Source organism: Rhincodon typus, chromosome 21 (assembly GCF_021869965.1).
Source record: "Rhincodon typus isolate 14 chromosome 21, sRhiTyp1.1, whole genome shotgun sequence".
NCBI classification, from domain to species: Eukaryota; Metazoa; Chordata; class Chondrichthyes; order Orectolobiformes; family Rhincodontidae; genus Rhincodon; species Rhincodon typus.
In genome coordinates this window covers 1,647,543-1,668,326 of record NC_063352.1, presented here as the reverse complement: position 1 = coordinate 1,668,326, position 20,784 = coordinate 1,647,543, and the positions used below count along the sequence as shown (strand labels likewise).

Sequence of the window (20,784 nt, the reverse complement as noted above, 5' to 3'; positions counted from 1 at the left end):
TGAAACAGTTTTTGAGCTTATTTATTATGTGCCTGAGTCACCAAGTTAACAATTCCAGCAGACAGGGAAGGTGATAGCCTAGTGGTATTATCACTGGACTGATAATCCAGAGATCCGGGTAATGTTCTGGGGATCTGGGATTGAATCCCGCTACAGCAGTTGGTGGAATTTTCATTTAATAAAGAATCTACAATTGAGAGTCTAATTATGGCCATGAAACCATTGCCAATTGTTGGGAAAAACCCATCTGGCTTACTAATGTCCTTGAGGGAAGGAAACTGCCATACTTACCTGGTCTGGCCTACATGTGACTCCAGACCCACAGCAAACCCTCCAGACTCTTAACTGTCCTCTGGACAATTAGGGATGGGCAATAAATGCTGAGCTAGCCAGTGATGCCCTCATACTATGAATGAATAAATAACATTGGGATAATCGACATCCTTCAAATAAAATCACTTTCAAAACTAAAGATTAATGACAATATATTCTCTATATTAATTCTGTTCATCATAGATGACTCCCATTGGAAAAAAGGTTTGACATGTTATTAATGTAACTTAGACACAAAGAATTCCAAACTGACCAAAGCAATATTTTAATAATGCACTAACATGTTGACATTTCCAATTCTATTTGCACTGTGGTTGGGTCCATAAAAGTCTGAATTGAATAGGTTTGTGCTCCTAATACAACAAATTGTTTAACTTGTTTTGTCGATCCAATCTAGCTTTGAAACACTTACTTGCGAAGAGTATTGTTGTTTTGAACCCTCTTCACTTCGTCCTCCAATTGCTGAATGCGTCGTAGTACATGCATGTGTTGTTGTTGAAGAACTCCAAGCCAAAGCTCATCCCACAGCACAGTAATTCTCCGTAACTCTCCAACCAGCATCTGGACCTACAGTACCAGCATATTGAGAAGTTAAAATAGATTAAAATCTTATATGACAGAGCACCAGAAATTCAAAAACAAGTGAGCACTAAATCCTCATTTTGTAAGTTTATTTCAGTCATTTCACAAACTGCAGAAATCACTTCAGTTTTAAACAAAAAACCCTCACGTTTTAAACAAAAAACCCTCACTTTTCAAACAAATCCAGGGTTGCAAGATTGTAAAAGATTAAAGTAAGTATTTGTGGGTTTTGACATTTACCCAGTATAGCCAGAATTAATCAGTGTAAATCTGCATATGTAACTATATACTCAACAATATGGAATTGTTGGCATCTCAGTTAATATCCACCACCTTTAGCAGCTGGCACCCAGATTTTAATTCTTGGACAGTGATGCAGGAGTGCAAATAATTTATCTTCAAGCACAGTGGGCATAAACGGGTTATGAAGAGGCATTAAGACTGGCGCACAAAATCTGTTGCGTGTAAGTTATTAATATGAAAGTTTGTCATATGCCCAGTTTTGGAGGGGGAAAGAAGTTACTAAATATTGCTTCATGACTAATTACACAACTGCCAACAACTGAGGCTGCTCTACTAATTAACAAATAACTTTGAAGGGAAGGTGGAGAATTTGAAATAAAAACAAAGTGCTGCAGAAACTCAACAGGTCTGAAATTTTGAAGACAAGTCATATCAAATTCAAAATATTAACACTCTCTCTCCATAGGTACTGCCAGAGCTGCTGAGTTTCTCCAGCACACTGTTTTCATTTCAGTTCTCCACGGTCTGCAGTGTTTTTTTTTGTAGGTAAAGATATGCCATTCTGATTTGATACAATATCGGACTGGTGGCATTTGCAGATTATGACACATGCTAATATTTTCCAGAACACAATTCACAGGATCACGCACTTCAGCAGCAGACATTTCTGTGCCAAGTAGCTTAGCTTTCAAGTTTCGTCAGTAGTATGATTTTATTTTTAAAAAAATCCATAGGATGCTGTCATCCTGTTGTTTGTTAGCAGCCACCAGAAGGTAATAGCACATCTTCACTTCTTTGTTCCGAGTTGACCAAGTTCCAGGTTTGGACAGGTTTTGGTGACAAAGCAGTGAGATGTAGGCGAAGTAGCCCATTCAGCCCATCCAGTCTACTCTGTCACTCAGAAGAAATCACAGCTTATCTGATAGTCCTCAACTCCAAATTCCAGCTTCATCCCCATAACCCTCAATTCTCTCACTGTTCAGATTGTAAGAGACATGAGCATGAAGGTTTTGGAAAGTCTGTGGAATCAAAGCATCTAAACAAAAAACTATAATTCTTACTGCAATTCAGTGACAACATTCACAGTACCTGTAAAACCATGGTAGGATTTGCTGATGACAGCTTATCTACTATTGTGCTATAGCAGTCCTGCATCATTGCTTGATCTTCATTAAAGCAAGTTTTCTGTTCATCTTTGATACTGTCTTGTGATCCAGGAGGACTATTTTCTTCACACTCGCCTCCAGATAAGGCTTCAGCCTGGATATTACTCAGCAAGGTAGGAATTGCAGATGACAGTTTGGCTCCTGAAGAAGAAGTGGTACAAATTTCTTTACATGTGAACTGGAAAGAAGCTGAACCAATATAAAAAGCAGTAACCTAGATTAGCCATTAAAAAGCAGCTTTCTCCGCATATACTCCAAGACTTCATGCTAAGGGCTACTTAAAATTCATTTGGCACAATTGCAACAAGTTTATTTCGTCTCAGAGTCAGAGCATAGAAACAGACCCTTCGGTTCAACACATCTGTGCAGGTATCCTAAATTAATCTAGTCCCATTTGCCAGCATTTGGCCCATATCCCTCTAAACCCTTTTATTCATGCACCCATTCGGATGCCTGTTAAGTGTTGTAACTGTACCTGCCTCCACCACTTCCCTCTGGCAGCTCATTCCGTACACACGCCACCCTGTGTGGAAAAAGATGCCTCTTAGGTCCTTTTTAAATCCATCTCCTCTCACCTTAAACCTATGCCCTCCAGTTTTGCACTCCCTACCCTGGGAAAAAGACCTTGGCTATCCACCCTATCCATGCCCCAAGTTATTTTATAAACTTCTAGAAGGACCCCCTCATCCTTCAATGCTCCAGGGAAAATAACCCCAGCCTATTCAGCCTCTCCCTACAGCTCAAACCCTCCAACACCCTTGAAATGGTTCAGAAAAGATTTACAAAATTAACATCTTTCCTACAGTAGGGAGACCAGAACTGAACACAGTATTCCAAAAGTGGTTTAACCAATGTCCTGTACAACCGCAACATACCATCCCAACTCCCATATTCAATGCACTGACTGATGCAGGCAAGTGTACCAAATGCCCTCTTCATCATCCTGTCTACCTACAACTCCACTTTCAAGAAACTATGAACCTGCACCCCACAGTCTCTTTGCTTGGTAACACCCCCCAGGACCCTACCATCAAATGTGCAAGTCCTGCCCTGATTTGCCTTAACAAAATGGAATACCTTATATTTATCTAAATTAAACTCCATCTCCCACTCCTCAACCCATTGGCCCATCTGATCGAGATCCCGTTGTACTGATGTAACTTTCTTTACTGTCCACTACACCTCCAATTTTAGTGTCATCTGCAAATTTACTAATCATTCCTCCTGTATTCACATCCAAATCACATTTGTATAAATGACAAAAAGCAGTGGACTCAGCAGCGATCCTTGCAGCACACTGCTGCTCACAGCTCCAGTCTGAAAAACAACCCTCCATTACCATCCTCTGTCTCCTACCTTCAAGCCAATTTTGTATCCAAATGGCTAGCTCTCCCTGGATTCCATACGACCTAACCTTGCTAGCCAGTCTAACCATACGGAACCTTGTCAAACACCTTGCTTACGTCCATACAGTCAGCATCTATCACTCTGCCTTCATGAATCTTCTTTGTGACCTCATCAAAAATCTCAATTAATTTGGAGAGAGACGATTTCCCACACACCAAGCCCGAATCAGTCTTTGTCTTTCCAAATACATGTAAATCCTGTTCCTCAGAATTCCTTCCAACAACTTACACACCATTGACACCTGGCTCCCTGGTCTATAGTTCCATGGCTTCCTAACACTAAATAATGGCACCACATTACCCAATCTCCAGTCTTCCGAACCTCACCCATGGCTAGTGATGATGTAAATATCTCAGCAAGGGGCCCAGAAATCACTTCCCTAGCTTCCCACCAGTTCTGGGATACACTTGATCAGGTCCTGGGAATTTATCCACCTTTCTGCATTTTAAGATGTCCAGCACCACCACCTGTAATATGGACACTGAGCTATCACTATTTATTTCTCCAAGTTCTTTAGCTTCCATATCCTTCGCCACAGTAAATATTGACATGAAATACTTGTTTAGTATCTCATCCATCTCCTGCGGTTCCAGACACAGATGACCTTTAAAGGGCCCTATTCTAGTTACTCTTTTGCACTTAATGTAGTTGTAGAATCTCTTTGGATTCTCCTTAACCTTATCTGCCAAAGCTATGTCCCTTTCTGCCCTCCTGATTTCCCTCCAGTGTACTCCTGCGGCCTTTACCCTCCTGTAGGGATTCACTTGATCCCTGTTGTTTATACATGACAGATACTCCTCCTTTTTCTTGACCAAAGCCTCAATTTCTCTAGTCATCCAGCATTCCCTGCACCTACCAGCCTTGCCCTTCACACTAACAGGAACATACTGTCTCTGGACTCTCGCTATCTCTTCTGAAAGCCTCCAACTTTCCAACCATCCCTTTACATGTGAATAGCCTCTCTCAATCATTTTTTGAATTTTCTTGCCTAATACCGTCAAAATTGCCCCTACTCCAATTTAGAACGTTAACTTTTAGATCAAGTCTATCCTTTTCCATCACTATTTTAAAACTAATAGAATTAAGGTCCCTGACACCTCGCTCATGGTGACAAAGTATTTCATACTGTGGTAGAGGAAAAAGGGCATTTACCTATTCAATAGGAGGCTACAGCCTTACACCATTCTTGTAACATCCTGTATACCCAAGAGAAGAAAAACTGAAGGGGAAATGGAATATTTATGGGATGTTTGTAAAGTAAAACAAAAAGTACATTTATGGTATTCCATCTTTTATAATGTATAGAAAAATAATTTCTTGATTAAAGTAATTAAGGGTTGCTTCTCTTTGAAGAAGTTAAGGTTTCTGTAAACTGAACACTTATTCGTTAACAGCTCTAATAATTTTAGCAGTGACCTTGCTAACAGTAGGTTAAGATCTAGACAGAAATGTTAATTACCAGAGGATTGGGATTCACCACTGAGTGATATTGAGCCAACGATAGCAGGATACAGGATAAGATGAGGAGAATCCTGAGCTACTCGACACAGCAAATTGCAAATGCTCTGACGTACATAAACCTCAGGGTGATTCAAGCGTGAGAACAGCTGTGGAATAATACCTGAAACAAAGGCCAGACTAAATATAAATGTTGTGCAGAGACATGTGGAGACAATGTAAAGCTTAATTATTATTGATTACATTCAAGTCATTATCAATAAAAATATGATTTGTTAATATACAAAAATACAATCAAGATTTTTCTAATTTCAGTTCTAGTGAAAACTGCACAAATGATTTCTTATTTCATTATAGAAGTGGTAGACATTGCCTGTTCTGATAGGTTTTTGCACAGTTTCACATTTCAATGACTACCATTCTATTGAAAAATAATTAAAAGAAACAGTATTAACTTAAGGCTAAGACAAGCCTTGTGCACAAGACATCTGTTCATTCAGTTGCTGCAGATACGTAGAAATTATAGGGATATGTTTGAGATCGAATACCACTTCAACAGTGGTCAGTTCTTCAACTGAGTGCAAGACAGAATTATGCACCTAATTAGTCTCTAGGAATCACTTCAACCAGAGACTTGTAAATTTTATCCTATTTCGCAGTGATTAATTTTTGCTGAAACCTGCTGCTTTTTGCCAGTCTTCAGAGGGCCTTATGACTGCTGTGAAGTTTCATCTCGTTTCAGCTCGAGGAACTCCGCATATATTTTGAACACAATTATTTATAGGCTTTATATTACTTTCAAATTCCCACAAGAAAGGCAATTAATCTTCTAAGCATTTTTTACTACATAATGTCTTTGTTCATTGAGTCCAAAGGGATTTTCTAAAATAATGACAAACAGATTCAGGGGAGGCAGTTATAGCTATTACCTATTTTCAATTAGTATTTTCACAACCATTTCCTGTTACCTTCTCTATATTCAGTTCACGGAATCAGATTGCTGTATAATAAACTCTGAGGCAGAAACACAGCCCAAAACTGTAGTGAAAGTCATTGATAGGATCTGGGTCTAATATGTTTGAGTTTCAAAGTGCACTACAGATATTTTACAGGAAGCAAGCTCCAAGACCAGTACTTCTGAGGTCATCCAGTTAAGTTTGAGAGACACCAACAGTCTCACAAAAACCTACAAGTTACAATCATTGGCTCTTATATCAGCTTCAGACCATTGAAATATCAAGCAGTGTTTGTTATTTTTGACCCCAGAACATATATGCTAATTTCTATAAGTTACTATACATGATTTTATTACCTATTATTTGTGCTAATCTATCACTCCTAGTAAATGTGTAGCCAATAGCCTAAACAAGGGTCTGATTAGCTTTTATCCTATAATTACACAAAATCTGACAGATCACAAGAGACCAAGTGACATATGCAGCAAGTTAAATACGTGTTTTCTGTTCAACTCTGTAGCACTATTATAATGCCATTTACTATGCTGCAAGGTTACATTACTATTTAAAAGAAGAAAGTGAGATTCTCTATACTGTGTCCAAAACACAATGTCTGGAATGTACAACATAAGAGACACCAAGATGCACATCAGTAATTCTGTGCTATACAAGCCTCCTTTCAGCCTGTTCATCTCACCCCATTAACAAACTATTTTATTCTTCTCTCCATCAAATCTATAAAACCTTCTTTAAAATATATCACTCAGAGATAGCAAGAACTGCAGATGCTGGATGCAAAGATAAGAGTGTGGAGCTGGAGCAACACAGCAGGCCAGGCAGCAGAGGAACAGGAAAGCTGACGTTTCAGGTCGGGACCCTTCTTCAGAAATGGGGAGGGGAAGGGAGCTCAGAAATATTTAGAGCGAGGAGGGGTGGGGCAGGGGAAGGGTAGCCGGTGATAAGTGAGTGCAGGTGGTGGGGATTGGTCAGTGAGGGGGGAGGGGTGGTTAAGTGGGAGAAAAGATGGACAGGTTGTGTCAAGTCAAGGTGGTGAGAGGGAGGAGGGGTGGGGCTGGGAGAGTGGAGGTGGGAAGGCGATAGGTGGATGCAGGCGGGGGTAGTGGGGATTGTCATCTCCTTGACCTGACTCAACCCCTCCATCATCTTCCCCACCTATCCGCCCCACCCTTCCTACCGACCAATTCTAACTATCCCCTCCTCGCATCCACCTATCACCATTCCACCTACCTTCCCCATCCCCTTCCCTCCTCCCTCTATTTATTTCCCAGCTCCCTTCCCCTTCCCCTTCCCCCCACCCCACCCAGTTCTGAAGGGTCCCAACCCAAAACATTGACTTTCCTGCTCCTCTGATGCTGTTTGACTTGCTGTGCCCCTCCATCTCCACACTGTGTTGACTCTAAATACATCAACTATTCCTCATGATCAAAATTCACATTCTAACTATACTCTTGGTGAAGTAGCTTGTTCCAGATTTCCTACGTAACTGTTCAGTGTGCACCTTATATTTATAGTCTCACCTCAATGCCCTCTCACAGAAAGGACCTTTAAGTTTATTCAAGATTTGCTCAAAGACAATCTCTAGATCACAGATCATAGAATCCCTACAGTGTGAAAACAGGCCCTCCGGCCCAACAAGTCCACACCAACCCTCAGAGCATCCCACCCAGACCAATCCCTCATTAACCCACCTACACACCCCTGAACACTACGGGCAATTTAGTATGGCCAATCTACCCAGCCTGCACATCTTTGGGCTGTGGGAGGAAACTGGAACACCCGGAGAAAACCCACGCAGACACGGGGAGAATGTGCAAACTCCACACAGACAGTCGCCAGAAAGTGGAATCAAACCTGGGTTCCTGGTGCTGTGAGGCAGCAGTGCTAACCACTGAGCCTCTGTGTGCCAATTCCTTAGAGCGTAGAGACCAGAACCACGTACAGTGTGGTCTAATGAAGATTTTAGACAAGTTTAACACAGAACAGAAAAGCAGTGGTTTTATCCCTCAAAACTTGACATGCTTTTTTTTAAAATAACATTGGCTACTTCTAATGATTGATGCAAATCTATTTGCTCCTCCAGCCTAGTTAGGTAGTACCAGAGTTCTTTTGCTCTTCCTACCAGAATGCACCTTTACTGAAATTAATTTGTCAATTACAAGATATTAATAAACTTGGAGAATTTGTACGTTGATGCCTGCTCTACAGCATTACAATAACCTTCAATATGTAGCTGCAAATTTCTCATGCAAATCAGAACAGTACCAAGAACTGTAGTCAATGTAGAAACTTTACATTGTCACTTTGATAAGACATCACATCTAAATTTTAATCTGTTCTAGCATCATTTCAATCTATAACAAGGTTGCCCAAATATTGAACACATTTCAATCTATTCTCAGAGCATAAACAGAAAACTCATCATCAGCAGTGATGTAAGGGGACATATATCGTTGCGAGTTCACACTTGCCTCTCCATGGAGCTGTGGGAGTGGTAGCTAGACCATGCTCCAAGCCTTCTCGGAGCTCACCAGCATGTTTCACTAATAATCTTAGCAACCTCAGAGTAGCCATAACAATGACATCATCATTGCTTTGCTTGGTGGGTGTATTATTAAGCATCACCTTGGGATCTTCACCATCCACGTGAACCTGCAAAGGTAGCAATATACAGCATTAAAAGGAGTTGAATTTTACAAATTTACTTTCCAAAATGAAAGGGTTAAAATATTAACCAGGTCAGTGGATTAAATTGCATTACATTTTGCAAAGTAATTTTGAATGTAGGAAATATTCTAAAGGTTTAATATCGAGGGGGCTACAGGAAAAATGATGATACACAAGAAACCTTATAACGCTGATACAATGCTGTTTAGGCAAAGAGCAATTTCAAATCAAAAGTAAACATGAACAATAACAAACCCATCACCCCATCTGCAGGCATGTTTTTAAAGGAAATATGCTGTCACCACGATAACCAGACAGACTTGAATCCACAAAGATTCATTTTAAATTGCACAAAGATTGTTTTCCCTTCCATTGTTAACAAATTGTATTCTGATCACTCAAGGGCAACTATTTTCTACTATATTCACTGCTCACAATGTGGTCTCTTCCACATTCGGGAGATGAAGCAGAGACTGGGTGATCACTTTGTGGAATGCCCACATTCTGTCCATAAAAATTACCCCGAGCTTCCTGTTGCCTGCCACTTCAACACACCGCGTTCTCTGGCCAACATTTGTCTCTCAGACACGTTGCATTGCTCCAGCGAAGCTCAGTGTAAAAGAACCGCTGTTCATTTTCGCTTGGGGACCATTCACCTTCAGGACTCAATATCGATAATTTGCACCACACAAAGGCCAGGCTATGACCATCACCAAAGAGAAAATCCAACCACTGTCCCTTGACATTCAATGGTGTTACCATCACTGAATCCCCCACTAACATCCTGGGGGTTACCGCTGGCCAGAAACTCAACTGGACTCATTACATAAAGACAGTGGTTACAAGACGTCAGAGGCTAGGAATACCATGATGAGTGTTCTGACTCCCCAAAGCCTGTCCACCATCTACAAGGCACAAGTCAGGAGTGTGATGAAAAGCAAATCAGAGGGCAGCTGAGTCATCACAGCAGACTTCTGGGAGACATCGCCACAGTCATTGTTTGGACCACGTACACATTACCAGAGAGGAGGGGTTTGCAGCCTTAAAGCGCATTAAGGTGGATAAATCCCCTGGGATTGATCAAGTCCATCCTTGGACATTGTGGGAGGCTAGTGAAGAAAATGCAGAGGACCTTGTAGAGATTTTTGCTTCACCTCTAGCCACTGGTGAAATTCTGGAAGACTGGAGGGTGGCTAATGTTGTTCCATTGTTTAAGAAAGGTAGCAAAGACAAGGCAGGGAACTACAGGCCAGTGAGCCTGACATCAGTGGTAGGCAAGTTACTGGAGAGGATACTGAGGGACAGAATCAACCAACATTTGGATAGCAGGAAGCAGAGGGTGATGGCTGAAGACAGTTTCTCAGACTGGAGGCTTGTGACTAGTGGTGTGCCACAAGGGTTGGTGCTGGGACCTTGGTTATTTGTTATTTACATAAATGATTGAGATGTGAACGTACAAGGCATGATTAGTTCGTCTGTGGATGATGCAAAATTAGGAGGTATCATTGATAGTAAGGAAGGTTATCAAAAATTACAGAGGGATCTTGATCAGATGGGGAAGTGGCCTGAGGATTGGCAAATATAATTCAATACAGTTAAGTGTGAGGTCAAACTAATGTACGACTTTAGCATTTAATGTTAAGGTACTGAGCAGTGTTGTGGAACAGAAGGGCCTAGGAGTACAAGTACATAGGTCATTGAAAGTGTTGTCATAGGTGGACAGGGTCGTGAAGGCGGCATTTAGCATGCTGGCCTTCATCGGTCAAGGCATTGAGTATAGGAGTTGGGACGTTATGTTACAGTTGTACAAGTCATTGGTGAGGCTGCACATGGGAGTATTGCGTACGGTTTTGGTCACCGTTACAGGAAAGACGTAGTTAAACTGGAAAGTGTGAAAGAAAGTTTACAGAGAGGATGTTGCCAGGACTAGTAGGCCCGAGTTATAGGGAGAGGTTGGCCAGGATAGGGCTTTATTCCTTGGAACATAAGAGAATGAGGGGTGACCTTATTGAGGTGTATAAAATCATGAGGGGCATAGATAGGATGAATGCATATACTCAATTCCCCTTCCCTAGGGAAAAGAAAACTAGAGGGCATAGGTTTATGGTGAGACGGGATAGATTTAAGGTGGTCTGGAAGTGCAACTTCTTCACACAGAGTGTTGTGTTTCTGGAATGGGCTACAGGAGAAAGTGATGAAGGTAGGAACAGCAGCAACATTTAAAAAGCATTTGGACAGGTACATGGATGAGAAGGGTTTAGAGGGATATGGACCAAATGCGGGCAATTGGAACTAGCTGAGTGGGCACCATGGACCAGTTTGGGCCAAACGGCCCGATTCCACGCCGAGTCACTCTGACTCTGACTTCCCACTTGCCTAGATGGATGCAGCTCCAATAACACTCCAGAAGCTTGACACTATTCAGGACAAAGCAACCCGCTTGATTGGCACCATCCACTCCCTCCACCACCGATGCTCAGTAACAGTAGTGTATACTATCTATAGGATGCATGATAGAAACTCACCAAAAGATCCTCAGACAGCACCTTCCAAACCCACAACCACTTCCATCCAAAAGGACAACAGCAGCAGATACATGGGAACACCACCACCACCTTCAAGTTCCCCTCCGAGCCACTCCCCATCCTGACTTGGAAATATAATCGCTGTTCCTTCAGTGTTGTTGGGACAAAATCTTGGAATTCCCTCCGTAAGGGCATTATGGGCCAACCTACAGCACATGGACAGCAATGGTGCAAGAAGGCACCTCACCAGCAAGGGCTCTTCTTAAGGACAAGGGTCGGAAATAAGTGCTGGCCCAGCCAGCGATGCCTACATCCACAAGTGAATGAAAAAAAATTCAATAATTTTAGAGCATGAATACCTATGTCCTTCAGCCACACGAGGCCCTGTCATAACGTGGCTGCTTTCAGTACAGCCAGCCTACTTTCACCTACTCATGGTCCCCATTATCAGCATTTCTTCCTCCCTGGCTTACTATCAACCAGGCCTTTTGTTGCCTTCGTTTCTCTGTGGCCTCCATCTTCACTTTTCTACTCATTCCCTTCGCTCTCTCTCCCCTCAACACCTGTCTTCAGCGTGTCTATCACCTTTTCCTCATTACTATCAGTTCTGAAGAAGGGTGACTGGACTCAGTGTTAACTCAGCTTACTCTCCACAGATACTACAAGAACTGCTGAGTTATCTGCTTTCGAGTATCTTGAGATTTCTTCCCCACTACATTTCACCACAAACAGATGAGCTTCAGTAATAAAACTTTTTTTTTTTTCAGTTTTATGTGCATCAGGTTCCAGCAGAAACGTGGATCAATACAAAAAAGCCAACTCTCTATAGATTGTCAGTCACCTCAACTCAATCCACTAAGCTTTCACTATCTGTAGACATCAACAATTCATAAAGAATTTCACAGATCATTAATAAGCAATCGAAATCTACGATTTTCCCTTTCACACCAGATATTGCATAATTTTCAGAAAATGTGAAGCCTAGTCAAAGAGTTTGATGTAACAAATTTTCCTTTCTGAAAAAAAAAACACTAATCTGGTTACAGCTTTCAGGTCAGCAATACGAATTTACACATCAAGTCTGACTCCATGATGCATTCCAAGAGGTATTTTGCCTCAAGGACATTAAGTAATTTTGGCCCTTACACCTGTCTGAAAAATGGTCAACTTTAACTCTACATCCATGGAAATCCCAATTGCTACCAAAATCAACAGCCAACAACAGTTAATTCCTATTTTCCTGGCAACCCACTGCTCAAAAGAAAAAAAAACAATTAACAGCGATGCCTTTCAAATTCTCCTGGAATGACCAAAGCCTTCCTTTCAGCCAGTGTGAGCCACTCTGTGCAAAGACAGCACTGTTAAAATGAATGCTATCTTATCCAGTATCTTATCCAGCAGTGATCCCAGCGTTAACTTTTCTTCACCAGTGTAATTCCAAGGCTCGTAATTGCTACCAATCTCTGTGGTACCAGGTGACTTTCCAGAAAAGTGGATTTTATCCAGAACTACTGGTAGATTACATAATGTTGTTGTAATATAGGGAAGGTGGCAGCGTGTGACAACATCACGGACAGTAAATCAGATGCCCAGGTGAATGATATGGGTTCAATACCATTAAAGTGGCTAGTTAAATTTGAATTTAGTTAATAAATCTGGAACATAAAGCTAAATTGTGATGATGACCATGTCAACTATCATTGATTATTGTAAAACCCATCTTTTTCATTAATGTTCTTCAACAAAGCAAATCTCCCCTCCTTACTCAATTTTTGTCCACTGACGGTTCCAGACCCACGATAATATGGTTGATTCTTTACTGCCCTCTCTCAAAAGGCCCAGCAACCCACTCAGTTCAAGGTCAATTAGGGATGGTCAGCAAATCCTTGCCAGAGATGCTCAAATCCCATGATGGAATAAATTAACTAATCCACTCTCCAGAGGTTGTCACAAATTTAAGAAACACACATGGGTCCCTGAAGTCACAGGTCTTTTGGATGGTTGCTGTTTGTTTCTCCATTCAGAATCCAGATCCCGATTTCTCAGTATCATGGGAATATAAATCAGAGCTAGCAAATCCATCCGAAAGCCAAATGTAAAGCCAGCTTTTCTCTGAGGTGGTTAACTTTAAAAAGTGCTGGGGAGAAATTATTCGAAGTTTCATTTACTTGCTCCAATGGACTCCTGCAGTATCAGGAATCTTGGTCATCTTTGCCTTTTGATAACTCAAATTTTCCCAGAGTATGAGCAATACACACAAGATCATGGTCTTATTTCTCAAATGCTGTTGACCAACTGGATGTCTTTACTGAAAAAAACAAAGACATTCTACAACAGATGGCATCTAGAAATAACCATCAGGTAAACTTATTCAAACACTGGCACTAACTGTTGAGTTTCTTACAGCCGGATTCAAGATGGAAGAAAGAAATACTGGAAACTACTCAGTCAAGCAGCTATTAGTGACAAACATCCTTGAATGTAGAGCTTAACCCCGAGAACTTGAGATACTGTACTTATAAATGGATTGGAGTCCGACAGCAGGGAAGACAAACAACAACCGTACAAGGTATGGGTGAGGCCACAACTGGAGCACTGAGAGCAGTTTTGGTCCCCTTATTGAAGGAAAGATATAATCTTTGAAGACAATTCAGAGAAGGCTCAGTAGGATGATTGCTGTTCTGGAAAGATTGTCTTATGAGCAAAAGTCAAATAGGTTGGATCTCTATTCATTGGACTTCAGAAGAATGAGAGGTGAACTTATTGAAACATATAGGACTCTTAAGGGTCTTGAAAGGGAAAATGCTGAGATGTTCCCCCTCATGGGAGAGCCTAGGACTAGTGGCCACAGTCTCAGAATAAAGGGATGCCAATCTCAGACTGAGATGAAGAGGAACTTCTTCTCAGTGTCTTTGGAACTCCTTGCCACAGAGAGCTGTGGGGCAGAGATCATTAGGAGAAATCAAGGGAAAGGGCAGGAAAATGGGCACAAGGAATGTCGGATCAGCCAGATCCCATTGAATGGCAGAATACGTTTAGGCAAACTGCCTACTCCTGCTCCTATTTCTTATGATTATGACTTCCACAAATACACAAGTTGAAAGATACATATATTCCTGTAGATCTCCAATAGCATCTTCAACTCACTACTTCATGGCACAGTTCCCTGACTGGTTATATCAAGCTACACAAAAGTGTCATTCTAAAAAAGATTCTCAAGAGCACAACAAATCAGGCACAGTAATGGAACAGGGATGACTGGATAGGCTAAAAATGACAGATGACAGAAGGGTTCACATAAGGAACTGATTATTTGGGTAGACTGTCAAAAAAAAAAAAAGACTTCCTAATAGTAACCAACATACTAGACACCTTCAGCAAATGGGATTATGTCAAACACATCGGCAAAATGTAAGGGTCACATATCTACGTTTTTCAGGGTCAACTTAAAATTCAGAAAGCATTTCCAAAGAAAGCTTCAACCTCTGTCTACTTATGGGATTTCCAAGAAAGGCTTAGTGTCCATAACCAGTGAGGAGAAAGCTCCTCTAGAGATTTTTTTTAAAAAATCAGACATTATATGAAAATCTAGGAAGATATTACATTGACACAAAACTCCAAAAGATTCCATTTTCATAAAAAAGCAAATACAGTACTAAATTGACCAAGAAAAGCTGTCAAACTGATTGCAGTAGGCAAACCAAAAAAAATCATTTAGACTATTCAACGCCTTGTAGGTGCCCCATTCCATTTCGTCTCCTCTCAAAAGTTTAAGACCACCTTTCACAATAAGTAATTTGATTACTAACCTGACCTGCATTCAATTTAAGGAAAGTGAAGTATGCCTTGCAAGAGAGTTTATAAAGGTTGAATATCCTATCTACAACTTTTCTCCACACTTCAATTAGTCCTTCTATGACACTCTCATCCTGGTCACCAAGCCATGGGCAGTTAGTCATCAACTGCCGCCAAATAACCTCCACCATGTCATCTTCTTCATCATCATTTATTTGCAAGGCCAAGTCTTCATCCTGAAAACAAGTTTTACAAAAGGTAAAGATAAATTTAAATTTAAGCTATGATTCAATTCAAATTAAGTAACAGGAAAATAGAGTTAAATGTCTTGTAAAGTAATAGAAAATACAAATTCAATGGAATTACTTTTTCCTTGCAACAGTTCATGTCTAGTTGTTAGATATACAACTTAGATAGTTATCCTTCAGCATAAAAAAAATTGAAGCAATCGAACTACAAATGATGAACACAAAAGCAGATTCTTTTTAACCGTTTACCTGAATTCCTGTTGGTCGACACATAGCTTGCCCCAAAATTCCATAAATAACTTCTGTGTCTTCTTCAGATGTGTTTTCTGGCAGTAGATTTTGAACATCAATCTTCTCTCTGGCGAGAAGTGGAACTCCTTCACCCTGACTGTAACAAAGTAGACCCAAAAATAAATCCTGATGCTTTACAAAAGCCACTTACATTTTTCTTTTGTGCAAATAGGCCAGAAGATTGGATATTTTATTGATTTGGAGATTGTCAAAATAAGCCATGTGCATGAGCACCTATCAAGCACAAAACTGACTTAGTGTTCCTCTTCCTGTCTCAGTACATCAGCTTTCTCATTTCATAAATTTATATGTACACAACATAGAATCATTATAGACTGATATATACAAAGGGAAGTAGGCAGCCATTTGGCCAATCATCCCTTAGGTGGTTTAGATTCTTGCCTTTCCCAGTTCCTTCCCTCTAAAACCTGCAAATCTTTCCTCTTTTGAAGTGCTTATCCAATACCCTTTCAAAAAAGTTCTTACTGCATCTAGTCCCACCACCAGCATTTTTGAGCGTTAAAAAAAACTGTCATCTTGCCTGAGATTTTAAAACAATTCACTCAAGACTGTTTTCTCATTACTGATTCAGTCACCACTGAAACAATTTCTCCATTTACTCTATAAACTCATGATTTTGTCTCAGTTGTAGTTCAGCTGGTAGCACAGTCGCATGAATCTCAAGGTTCCAGGTTCAAGTCCCAATCCAAGGCTTGGGTACAAAAACCCGAGATGCTAAAATGAGGCCATCTGCCCGTTCGGATGGACGTAAAAAACCCACAAAATAAGCCATTACTTATCCCTCAATCGATACGACAAACAGATTATCTTGTCATCGTTTTGCTGTTTGCGGGACCTTCCTGTGTGCAGAGTGCCTGCTCCTTTTCACAGATTACAACAATGAATGCACTTTAAAAATTACGTCATCAGTTGCAGAGACATCCAATGTCCTGAAAAATGCTATACAAGTGCAAGTTTTCTATGAAATTTTCCCCTTTATGTTCCCTATGCTTAAAGATAACAATCTTAGCTTCTCTAGCTTAAGTCCCACATTCTCGGTATATAATTTTACTAAATCTCCTCCGATCGGTGTCAATTTTTGACATCCTTGCTAAAACCAAGACAACTGATTTGCAATCAAGAATTTTTTTTTTTTTTAAAATATATACATAACATGTCGTAATTACATCAATCCGCCAACTTTGAATCTGGAAGCTCCTTGACCTATATTGCACAGAAACTCCCACATTCCAACTGACTCTGCCTCTCTGCAAAGAGCCATATAACGATTATCACAAATATATGGATTAAAATATAATGAATAAAATAGGGACAGAATTACATCTCTCTGCTTTGGTAAATTATCCCTGCCCTTTCACCAGCTTGTTAAAGGTGTACAAAGCTATAGGAGACTGAATAATTTAAAAACCAAAATTATCCACAAACTTACCTCGCATTATCAACCACCTTCCTGCCCCATCTGTAAGCCCAACTGGCCAACGCTGCCCAGGACTTGGCTATTTCAGGTGCTTGAACTGCTGATAGATGATACAGCTGCCCTAAAACAAAGTCAGGTTCTCCAACCCCAATATTCACTGAAAATAAAACAATTTGAATTCAATCTTAATAGCATGCTAAAAAGCATTCAAAGCTTTTGCGTATTGCTATGAAACAGTCGAGACACTTACCTGTTGATTCAACCACCATTTTGGGGCAAGCTGCTTCTTCCATTAAGTTAGGAGGGGTCAGTTCAGCCAAAGTATGGATGCTTTTCGCCAAAGTAGGCAGACCAGTAATAGATTTCTGCTGTTGAGCTCTGAAAACTTGCTTTAGCTGGACAGACATTTCCTTCCATTCTGCTTGAATCCACTTAGTCAAGGTGAGTATCGACTTGGCTACTGCCGATTCTGCTTTAGAGGATTTGCAATATGCTATGGCACAAGAACTCAGCATTTCCATTGCATGGGTAGAATGACCTATTGACATTGATCAAATATTTCAGATACTTGTAACAATTTCTCTGCTAAGTTCTATTAGATTGATCAATATATACTGCATTCAGTCAAAACGTTTTACAAGATTAAAATTTTAAAAACGGAAATATTGAAACACATCATATACAAGTAAGGAAGCACATAAAAACATCTGAACAAAGAGTAAGCTATTCAGCCATTCAACTCTGCTCTATCATTCAACAGATCATAACTGATCTGATTGCAAGCTCAAATTTGCATTTCCACCTTACCCTGATAACTTTTAAACTTCTTACTTATCAAAAATCCATACACCTCTGCCTTAAAAAAATTCGAGGACTATTGCTTCCACCACCTTTGCAGGAAGACAGTTCCAAAGACACTCAACCCTCCGAGTAAAAAATACACCCTCATCTGCTTAAGACGGGAGTAACCCACTAATGACACTTAGTCACTTCCATCACAGGAGGCATTCTCTCCACGTTCGCTGTCAAGACCCCTTAGGATTTTGTACATTTCAATCAAGTCACCTTTGACTCTAGCAGATACAAGCCAAGCCTGCCAAAATGTATAATGGCTTCGGCTCCTGCCCATGATCATTTGTGTCATCTTTCCACTGAGCCCCATAATCAGATACAGAACAGCAAGTACCTCTCCATAGCAAGTCCTAATGCATGTGGCAGTCACTGCACTGAGTAGGGTGGCAGCAGCTGGTACAAATAAAAAGAGAAAACTTATTCCCACAACTCCTGTTAAACAGTTCAACATCCTGTTTAAAGCAGCCCTTCCCAAGGCCAAGACTAGCATATCTCAATGTCTGAGATTCAGTAAGAAAAATACAAGTGTATTTCAAGGGAAAGAAAGAAAACAAATTCTCTTGGGCTGTTGCACAACAGAATGGTGAAGTTCAAAAAGCAGATTACTTCCTCACTTCTTTACTTAAAGGGAGACAGAAAATATTAAGATTTAATACAAATATGAAATACAAAAGTCTCGTTTTAGTTACCTGCAGTGTACAACAGCTTTGATTTCTCAATATCAAGCTCTGGCCCCCACTTTTCATGAACAGTGCCATGCAGTGACATTTGTTTGAACAAATGGACTAAATCTTGAGTGGTGTTAGCATCACTCAATGAAGTTTTACTACACTGCTCAAGGAGCTTGGTGGCCAAAAGGACATTCCCCTGTTTCCGAGCAAATTTAACAGCTGTGAGTCCAAGTTCCATAAGATGTCCATTAATTGAAGTACTGGATCCTGGACACAAAAAAAAAATCAATGTCAATTGAGTATAATTTTGAATACCCATACTACATATTCCTTCAGATGAATGAATTGAATCTTTCGGATAGCCAGTGCATTACATCCTAAGGAATGAATCGTGTAGAATTTGAAACTTGACAGGCAGAACCTTCTTGGACAGTATCTTGTCCAATTATCCAACAGAATGGCTCAAAAAACACCTTGAGACTTCAGCTCCTTTCAATTACTTGTATTGTTCTTGGCTTTAACTAGTATAAGCAAATTGTAGGAACTCACCTGTCTGATAATTATATAGTGCTTGGGGCGGGGGGAGGTGAAGCAGGGAAGAGGATTTCCAGGGGGTGGGGGGTGGAGGGGAGAAACAGCAGAAGAAAGCACAACATAGAACTGTACAGTACAGGAACAGGCCCTTCGGCCCACGATGTTGTGCCAAACATGACGCTAAGTGAAACTAATCCCTTCTGCCTGCCCTTAGTCCATAACCCCTCTATTCTGTACATATTCATGTCCTTATCTGAAAGCCCCTTAAACGCCCCATCGTATCTGCCTCCACCACCATCCTTAGCAGTGCGTTCCACACTCGTACCGCTCCATGTAAAAACTTGTCCCTCGTGTCGCCTTTGAACATTCCCCCTCTAACCTTAAATGTATACCCCCTCGTATTAGACATTTTGGCTCTGGGTAAAAGATTCTGACCATCAACCCTATCTATGCATTTCAATTTAATAGACTTCTATCAACTCTCCCCTCAGCCTGTACCACTCAAGAGAAAACAACCCAAGTTTTTCTAGCCTCTCCTTGTTACTCATACCATGTAATCTAGGCAGCATCCTGGTAAACATCTTCTGCACCCTCTCCAAAGCCTCCACATCCTTCCTGTAATGTGGTGAACAGAAATGAACGCAATACTCTAACAGTGGCCTAACAAAAGTCTTATAAATCTGCAACATGACATCCTGACTCTTGTACTCAATACCCCGACCAATAAAGGCAAGCATGCCATATGCCTTCTTTACCACCCTATCAGGGACCTATGGACTTGAACCCCAAGATCCCTCTGAACATCAATGTTGTTCAGGGTCCTGCCATTAACTGTATACTTTTCCTTAACATTTGATCTCCCAAAGTGCAGCACCTCACACTTACCCGGGTTAAACTCCATCTGCCATTTCTCTGCCCATATCTGCAACTGATCTATATCCCACTGTATCCTTGACAACCTTCCACACTATTCACAACTCCATCGATCTTTGTATCATCTGCAAACTTACTAACCCAAGCAAGGAAGGAATAAGGTCAATGGAATTTGGAGGCAGTGAAGAAAGTTACCAATCAATGCTTTTATAATGCTATTATTCTTCCATTCATATTAAATATTTCTCTTACCTTTCAGTTTTTCCGCTACACGGGCTTGGAATACTGTGTATCTTAAAGCCTGAAGCCAGGGGCGGACATCATGCTGTCTACAGGACTGCAAAGCTTCACTGTACAGTGGCAGAAGACAATCCTAGACCAAAAACAGTTGGTTTCCATAATTCATAGTTCCATAAATCTTTACAAACTGCATTGCCATTTCCAATTACGGGTTAATTCACATTTTGAAACAATTCAATTATCATGAGGGAAGTCTGAACAGAGTTAGAAGTCAACTCGACACCACAGCATAGTGGAGGGACACTCCTGGAAGTAGCGACCAAACAAGATGTGATCCGTTTTCTCCATGCTAAACAATGAACCCTCACATCCTTGCATTATACAATATGAAGGATTATGGATAAGAACTGAAACATGAAATTCAATCGAGTTGGTGAGTGACAGATAAATTGACAGCAACATGCTTGGGAGGTATGAATGAAATATC

The 20,784-nt window shown here is 40.7% G+C and overlaps 1 protein-coding gene across 1 annotated transcript in view; it reads right to left on the bottom strand.

The window, feature by feature from the left end:
• Positions 1 to 20,784, bottom strand: part of smg1 (SMG1 nonsense mediated mRNA decay associated PI3K related kinase) — a 170,708-nt gene that overhangs the window by 51,578 nt on the left and 98,346 nt on the right. The window contains exons 29-38 of the mRNA XM_048609660.1: positions 20,310 to 20,430; positions 18,669 to 18,917; positions 17,378 to 17,665; positions 17,140 to 17,284; positions 15,648 to 15,786; positions 15,165 to 15,386; positions 8,635 to 8,815; positions 5,191 to 5,352; positions 2,248 to 2,465; positions 746 to 900 (exon numbers count right to left, since the gene is read on the bottom strand). Coding sequence (XP_048465617.1) covers positions 746 to 900; positions 2,248 to 2,465; positions 5,191 to 5,352; positions 8,635 to 8,815; positions 15,165 to 15,386; positions 15,648 to 15,786; positions 17,140 to 17,284; positions 17,378 to 17,665; positions 18,669 to 18,917; positions 20,310 to 20,430 — 1,880 coding nt within the window. The remainder of the gene's footprint in view (positions 1 to 745; positions 901 to 2,247; positions 2,466 to 5,190; positions 5,353 to 8,634; positions 8,816 to 15,164; positions 15,387 to 15,647; positions 15,787 to 17,139; positions 17,285 to 17,377; positions 17,666 to 18,668; positions 18,918 to 20,309; positions 20,431 to 20,784) is intronic.